Raw genomic sequence first — 7,808 nt, 5'->3', positions numbered from 1 at the left:
GGTGCTGGCCGAGGTGGTGCAGCGCGGTGAGGAAGAGCCAGAGGAGGATGAAGGCTTCGTGAACGTGTGTGGCAGCGGCCTGCTGATCTATGGGGAGATGCACGAGAAGCTCTTCCAGCACCAACGGGAAGGCGTCGCCTTCCTGTACCGCCTGCACAGGGAGGGCCGGCCCGGTGGCATCCTTGCAGATGATATGGGCCTGGGCAAGACCATCCAGGTGATTGCTTTCCTGTCGGGCATGTTTGACGCCGAGCTCACGCGGCACGTGCTGCTCATCATGCCCACCACGCTAGTGAGCAGCTGGCTGGCAGAGTTTGCCCGCTGGACACCCGGCCTGCGTGTCAAGGAGTTCCACGGCACCAGCAAGACAGAGCGTGCCAGAAACCTGGAGAGGGTCCAGAGCAAGAACGGCATCATCATCACGAGCTACCAGATGCTCATCAACAACTGGAAGCAGCTGGCCAGCAGGCACGAGCAGGAGTTTGTCTGGGACTACGTCATTCTGGATGAAGCGCACAAGATCAAGTGCCCCTCTAACAAGACGACCAAGTGCGTGTACGCGATCCCTGCCAGGCATCGCCTCCTGCTCACTGGCACCCCTGTGCAGAACAACCTGCAGGAAATGTGGTCCCTGTTTGACTTTGCATGCCAAGGCTCCCTCCTGGGGACAGCCAAGACTTTCAAAATGGAGTACGAGAATCCCATTACCAGGGCGAGGGAGAAGGACGCAACTCTGGGTGAGAAAGCGCTGGGGCTAAAGATGTCTGAGAACCTGATGACAATTATAAAGCCCTATTTCCTCAGGAGAACCAAAGAAGATATCAAAACCAACTGCACCAACAGGCCAGATGCTCCTCTTCCCGAGGGTCCAAGCGAGAATAGTGCCCCCGTCATGCCATCTCTCACCAGGAAGAATGACTTTGTGGTGTGGGTGTACCTGGCAGCAGTGCAGGAAGAAATCTACAGGAACTTTCTCTCTCTGGATCATGTAAAAGAAGTGCTGATGACAACACGATCGCCTCTGGCTGAGCTGACTGTCCTGAAGAAGCTGTGCGACCACCCCAGGCTTCTGCCTGCAAGGGCATGTGTCCAGCTGGGCCTGGAAGAGCAGGAGCCTGAGAGCAAAGCTGGCATGCTTGCAGGCACCAATAAGATAGACCACCTCTCCGAAGAAACCCTGATTCAGGAGTCCGGAAAAATGCTATTCCTTGTGGGACTTCTGGAAAGACTGCGGGAAGAGGGGCACCAGACACTGGTGTTCTCGCAGTCAAGGAAGATGCTGGATATCATCGAGCACGTCCTGTCCCACCGGCAGTTCCGGATCATGCGCATTGATGGCACTGTGACCCACCTGCTAGAGAGGGAGAAGCGCATCTCCACCTTCCAAAGGAACAGGGATTACTCCGTGTTCCTGCTCACCACGCAGGTTGGTGGTGTTGGCATAACCTTGACGGCAGCCAGCAGAGTGGTGATCTTTGATCCTAGCTGGAACCCAGCCACAGATGCACAGGCTGTAGACAGAGCTTACAGGATCGGGCAGAAAGAGAACGTGGTCATTTACAGGCTGATAACATGTGGCACGGTGGAGGAGAAGATATACAGGAGACAGGTATTCAAGGACTCATTAATAAGACAGACCACTGGTGACAAAAAGAACCCGTTCCGGTATTTCTCCAAACAGGAACTAAGGGAGCTTTTCACGTTAGAAGATACTCGAACATCTGCAACCCAGATCCAGCTGCAGTCCTTGCATGCCACCCAAAGACAGACTGACTTGCAGCTGGACGAGCACATCGCTTACCTGCACTCCCTGGACATGTTTGGCATTTCTGACCACGACTTGATATACACAAGGGAAACTGCTCATGAGGAGCAGGTTGAGAGTGAAGAAGCCCACCAGTACATTCAGCAGAGGGTACAGAAAGCCCATGAGCTGGTTCAGTTGGAGTCTCAACTTAGAGACCAGAGGATGGAGGGCATCAGAAATGATTGTGAGCAGATGTGGCAAAGGCCTCCAGAGTTAGTTTCCAAGCCAAAGAGGTTGTCTCCAAGGCTGAACAACATAAATCACACAGTTTCACCACCAGTAGCTGACAAGCACAAACATTACAAAGTTATTGATCTTACAGAGGACATGGAAGTCCAGGCTCTTAATGTCAGCTCCAAAATGACTAATCTGACTATTGAGGACTTGGATGAAGAGAAACCAGCACAAGATGTGTCCAGGATGGATACAGAACTGCTTAATACCAGCAAGACAGTGAAACAATCCAATACAGAAGAATCTGAACAAAACCTTAACTCAAGCATGGTGCTGTCATCACATGGACTTGATAGGGACAGTCAGAGACTTGAGCAGGAGCAGTGTTCCCGTGTACATGCAGACAGCTTGGCTGAGGCAGGGAAGGACCTGCCTGCGTGTCCTCAGTGTTCCTCTAATGATCCCGAGAGGTTAAGAGAGGCAGAAATGCCAGGTGAGGTACCTGATACATGTTCTGCCTCAGGGACAGAGAAGGATGATGCTCCTGAGCTTGTTTGGGTTGCCGCAGCGCCAGACTTAGCCCATGTTACACCAGAGATCCATGCTGGGCTCCAGAAGCCTCGTGTGCTGGAAGCCAGCTTGGAGATGTCTGTGCCTTCTCTCCAGGATCAAGTCGACTTCAATCTGGTCTTGGAAGAGTCTGACGATGGATGGCAAGATGCCTCAACTAGGGAAAGATCAGTGGGACATGCAGGAGGGGAGGGCTTCCCACAAGAAGCAGAAAGCTTTTGTAAGTCTCTCACCAAAAAATCTCCAGCAAAACCTTGGCCAAGTGAGAATGGTAACTGTGGAGAACCCTGTCATGCAGCTGAAGAAGTGCCAGATACCTCCCGGCAAGGGAGTGAAGCATCAGAGGAAAGCAGTGATGACTTTGCTTTTGGTAGAAAGAAAAGCTTAAAAAGACTTGTTTCAGACAGTGAGGATGAAGAGCATTCTGTTATGCTCTCACAGGAAAACCAGCCTGACAAAAGGCCTTCTTCCTTGAACAGCCTGCTGCACCCATTCCTGGGGGGAACTGGCACATCCACTCCTAAATGTGACAAAGGTATAGCACAAGCTGTCTTTTCTCCCCAGCTGAGCAGCAGCAGCAACAGGTCTACTGCTTCCAGGCGGTCTCTGGTCAACAAGGTGGTAGATGAGGTGGAGGATATTGGAGAACTCATGGGAACCACTGATGAAGAGGACAGCAATGAGGAGCAGGACAACCTCGTGGAAGAAGAAGCTGAAGAGTGCAGTGGGGAATCTGTGGAGCCTGAAGAAGAACCCACTGGAGAAACGCTTGGTACAGCTGAGAAGTCCTCCTGCCTGGACAGCATGTCCTCTGAGCTGTCGGAAGGGGATGACACTGAGTCCTCTCAGGAGGAATCCACTGGTGATGTTGAGCTTCTGTCAGGGGAGCAGATAGAGTATTGCACCCAGGAGAGCGTCCCTGAAACAAAGGTGGGTCAGAGCTCTTCTGCTGCGGGAGGTTATAAGACCTTGGTAGACAGTGGGAAGAAACTTCAGGATGATGGAAAGCTACAGGAGGCATTGAACTGTTTCCTGCAGGCTCTTGACATCAAAAGTGGTGATCCTGAAGTTATGCTCATGACTTTAAACCTATACAGACAGCTAGCCCAGAAATGAAGCAGCCTATACCTTTGGTAAGTACAGCCTTAACATTGTCTTGTTAAATGCCTGTCTGAACTACACTGTGATTTGAGACTGAATGCTGCCAAATGCACTTCTTTTGTGGTGGCTGAACGACTTCAGCACCTTCTCCTGCATGAGGAAAAGCCCAAACCCCACTTGTCAGATGCTGGGGAAGGGGCTTACCTGGGCCTCGCTTCACAGAGATGAAAATGGTTCATGCTGCTGTCTGGTTATTTAATAAAAACTCCTGTTCTTTATGGCTAACCCTATCTCCAGCTCTCGTCCCTGGCTGCAGCCTCCTGCACATCCTGTCTCTGCCTCTCCCCAGAGGGTGCTGAGGGTGTAGAAACCCTCCTGTTCCAACCCCTGCCAGACTGTGGTTGCTGTTGAGGGGGGTCGAGGCAAGGGCTGTGGAGGGAATGGACCAGCAGTTGGAGCTGAACTGCTGTAAGGTGCTGAGCACCTCTCACCTGCTGGTGGTGCTGGAGAAGCCTCAGAGGCGGCTCCAGCCCGAACTTGTTTTCCCCCCATCTCCATTTCCCTCTGAGCAGCGCAGGCAAAGCCTGCTCTGCACAAAGGCAGCAGGAGAGGGGAGAACTGGTGTTAAAGTTCAAGCTGCTTGTCCTCTAACCCTCTTCCCACATAACACCTCAGCTGTGGTAGATGAACCATCTCTCTGGCACGGTGGCCACAATGATGTGGTTCATAGCTCGGAACCATGAGGGCTTAGCATCAGAAGAACCTTGCAACGGTTTTCAGAGTGCTCAGCTTGCCTGCCCTGCCCCTCTGCTGCCATGCTGAGAGAAACTCAGCTCATCACTGTGTCCGTCTTCCCTTGGGACAATACAGCACTGAACTTCAGTGCTTCCTCATGCCACGTGCACATTTTGTGCCTAGCAGGTCTGCCTGCTGCCCTAAAGAGCAGGGGATACCTTCACACCTTGCTCAGGTCTGAGAGAGGAAACTGGGCTGCTGAATGTGACTCCTTTATGCTAGGAGAGATGGCAGACACAAACCACCATGCAGTTGGTACAGGAGATGTGCCAATGCGCTTCTGCTAAGGGGTAGAACAAAGCTCTGGTAGCCTGGAAACAAGCAGTTTATTAATAGAGCATCACTTAAATGAGGCCACATCTGCTCTGGTGCTGGGGAAAGGCCTGGCTGCCTTTCTTAACAGAACACTCATGAACCAGAGCGCTGCAGTTGTTTGTGGGCTCTCTGAGCTTTCCAGTCCCTTAACAAAACATCCCGAAACGGAGGGAGGAGAAAGACCTGCACTGGTTTTGGTCTAGCCTCATCCTTGTATATGATCTTGAAAAAGGCCTTTTGGTCTTTGGTGTCTTCTCCCAGTCTCCAAGCATTCGGGCACTGCATGATGCTCACCGGCAAACAAAGCCAGAGTGCACTGCTGGAGCTCTACTTCAGGAAGGGGCTCCCTGCACTGGGATATAGATTGCCAAGATCCGAGAGACCTGCAGGGCTGCCTCATTCACATCAATCACAGAATCCCAGCCTGGTTTGCGTTGAAGAGACCTTAAAGCTCATCCAGTTCCGACCCCTGCCATGAGCAAGGACACCTTCCACTAGAGCAGCTTGCTCCAAGCCCCTGTGTCCAACCTGGCCTTGAACACTGCCAGGGATGGGGCAGCCACAGCTTCTCTGGGCACCCTGTGCCAGCGCCTCAGCACCCTCACAGGGAAGAGCTTCTGCCTAAGAGCTCATCTCAGTCTCCCCTCTGGCAGGTTAAAGCCATTCCCCTTGTCCTGTGCCTACAGGTCCTTGTCCAAAACCCCTCTCCAGGTTTCCTGCAGCCCCTTTAGGCACTGGAGCTGCTCTAAAGTCTCCCCTTAAGGAGCCTTCTCTTCTCCAGGCTGAACCAGCCCAGCTCTTTCAGCCTGGCTCCAGAACAGAGCTGTTCCAGCCCTTGCAGCATCCCTGTGGCCTCCTCTGGACTCACTCCAATAGCTCCAAGTCCCTCTGGTGCTGTTGCCCCAGAACTGGAACATTACTGCAGGGGGTTGTCTACCCAGAGCGCAGCAGAGGGGAAGTATTCCCTCCCTTGACCTCCTGCTCATGCTCTGGGGGTGCAGCCCAGCACATTGTGGGGTTTTGGGCTGCAGTGCACATGGCCGGGTCATGGGGAGCTTCTTGTCACCCACCACCAAGCACATCACACTGTCCCTCAGTAGTTTCACCAGAAGGATGAGGTGCAGCCTGTGAGGCCTGAGGCATGCACTGCACACTTAGCAGGAGGAGAGTGCAGGAAGCAACAAGCATTTAGTGGCTTTTCTCACACAAGCATGAGGTATGCAGTGTCTTCCACTGCAGCTTTGAGTAGGCAAAGATGTAGCTTTAGGTATGGGAAACTAAACTTGTGAGGATTCCCCATTCCCACTGCTGCTCGGCCAGTGCACTGGACCTGCACCTCTGCAGGGTGACCACTGTAAGCCTGAGCACCTCCTCCAAGTGTCACTGTCTCCACAGTGGCAAAAAGAAGAGGCTGGCCAGCCAGGAAAAGCAGAGCACAATGCTCTTGCTTCACCTTTTCCAGCGTATGCTCTGCCTCTCTAGGCAGAGCCCTGCTCTCTGCCACCTCTAACCTGTGTCCTGCCACGGCAGCAGGATGGGCGCTGCCTCCAAACAAGCTGCTGGTAACCACTGGCTTGCTCCAGGGCTGCGGTGTCTGGGAAGCTCTCGGGATTCAAGCAGCCAATACACTCATGGTCATTCACATTTTATTTTCTACCTTCCACCATGATAATGTGGTACCCAAACTTTGTTTTGACGGGGGGGTCTGTATACACCGGCTTGTCCATGCTGCTCACAGGCAGGGCGAACGCTGCCTCCTGGAATGGTCCCACCATGGAGCCTCTGGTCATCCAGCCCAGGTCTCCCTACAAGAAGGAACCGTGAGGGTTAAGCTTTGAGGCAGCCACTGCTGCAGCAGCAGCCTGGGCAGCAGGGACAGGGGTGGTGGAAACCTGTCCCAAAACCTGTTCTGGCAGCATCTGGCCCAGCAGCACACTGTGAGGCAGTACAGGGTGGGGAAGAGCTCCTCACCCGGGGAGTGCTGCCCTGGGGGCTCCTGTGCTTCAGACCTGCTGCAAACAATCATTTACCCCTGAATTAACTCTGCCCCCACCAGCGTTTCCTCCTGACTGTGCCCGCAGCTGCTGAACCAGCCTCCTGAACCCCAGCAGCATCTTCTCGGGGCACGCAGCCATCGGCGAGCAGAGCAGACCCGGTCCCCGCAGTCCGCCGCCTCCCACCGCCACCTCCCCCCCCGGGCTCACCGTACCCCTTGCCGGGCTTTGTCCTCGCTGTACTGCGCGGCCACCTCGCTGAAGCGCTGCCCAGACTTGAGCTTCTCCATGGCCTCCATGGCTTTGCCGTGCTTCTCACACAGGATGTGCCGGACCTGCGGGGCGGGGGGGCCAAGCGGGGCCGTGAGAGCCGAGCCGGGAGCGAGAAGGCCCCCCGGGGGACGCCGCCGCTCCCCGGCCTCACCTTCACGGCGTTGCCGCCTCCCTTCGGGCCCTGGGCTTTGGCATCGCTGCTGCCGCTGTCGCCGCCTGTGAACGCAGCGCCCTGAGACCAGCTCGGTGCCTGCGGTCCCCGGTCCCCCGCCGCCCCGGTCCCCCCCCGGTGCCGTCCCGATCCCACCCTGCGGGTCCCCACCGCTCACCCTTGCCAGCCTTGTCACCTCCCTTTCCCTTGGGCGCCATGGTGCCACCCCACGGCCGTGCGAGGCCCCCGGGCTGCCCGCGGCGCGCCAGCACCGGCCGCCTCGGGGCTGCCCCGCGCTCGCAGGACCCCGGGGCAGAGCTGGTACCGGCGGCGCTGGAAGGGTTGTGGGGGCCGCGGGTCGCGCCGCGGTGTGGCCTGCGGCGGAGCGGCACCGGGGCTGAACGCAGCCAGGAGCGGGGTGGTCTCTGCTCCCAAGGGACAAGGGATGGGACAAGAGGAACCGGCCTCAAGCTGTACCAGGGCAGGTTTAGATGGAGCTGAGGAACAATTCCTTCCCCAAAGGGTGCTCAGGCACTGGAACAGGCTGCCCAGGGCAGGGCTGCAGTCACCGCCCCTGCAAGTGTTCACACCCCGTGGAGACGAGGCCTCAGTGCCATGGGTTAGGGGT

At 55.5% G+C, this 7,808-nt stretch overlaps 2 protein-coding genes across 2 annotated transcripts; one reads left to right on the top strand and one right to left on the bottom strand.

Annotated features, from left to right (window-relative positions):
- Positions 1-35: 35 nt before the first annotated feature.
- ERCC6L (ERCC excision repair 6 like, spindle assembly checkpoint helicase) lies at positions 36-3,667 on the top strand (the record flags this gene model as incomplete). The annotated part of the gene is made up of 1 exon (XM_080624972.1): positions 36-3,667. The coding sequence occupies exon 1, from the start codon at positions 98-100 to the stop codon at positions 3,665-3,667; it is 3,570 nt and encodes a 1,189-aa protein (XP_080481098.1). The 5' UTR covers positions 36-97.
- Positions 3,668-6,401: 2,734 nt separating this feature from the next.
- On the bottom strand, positions 6,402-7,489 carry PIN4 (peptidylprolyl cis/trans isomerase, NIMA-interacting 4). Its single transcript, XM_080624934.1, has 4 exons — positions 7,359-7,489; positions 7,181-7,245; positions 6,972-7,091; positions 6,402-6,567 (listed from the first exon to the last, which is right to left on the bottom strand). The coding sequence occupies exons 1-4, from the start codon at positions 7,396-7,398 to the stop codon at positions 6,409-6,411; spliced, it is 384 nt and encodes a 127-aa protein (XP_080481060.1). The 5' UTR covers positions 7,399-7,489; the 3' UTR covers positions 6,402-6,408.
- Positions 7,490-7,808: the final 319 nt, after the last annotated feature.

Source organism: Psittacula echo, assembly GCF_963264785.1.
Source record: "Psittacula echo genome assembly, chromosome: 8".
Classification (NCBI taxonomy): domain Eukaryota; kingdom Metazoa; phylum Chordata; class Aves; order Psittaciformes; family Psittacidae; genus Psittacula; species Psittacula echo.
Note: the sequence above shows the minus strand (reverse complement) of the source record. Positions and strands in the feature narration are given on the sequence as shown.

Coding starts and splice junctions, on each gene's coding strand:
- PIN4 (XM_080624934.1), bottom strand. CDS start 7,398: ATGGCGCCCAAGGGAAAGGGAGGTGACAAGGCTGGCAAGG. Junction 7,246..7,358: donor AGGTGACAAGGCTGGCAAGG/GTGAGCGGTGGG, acceptor CTGCGTTCACAG/GCGGCGACAGCGGCAGCAGC. Junction 6,568..6,971: donor AGGACAAAGCCCGGCAAGGG/GTACGGTGAGCC, acceptor TCCTTCTTGTAG/GGAGACCTGGGCTGGATGAC.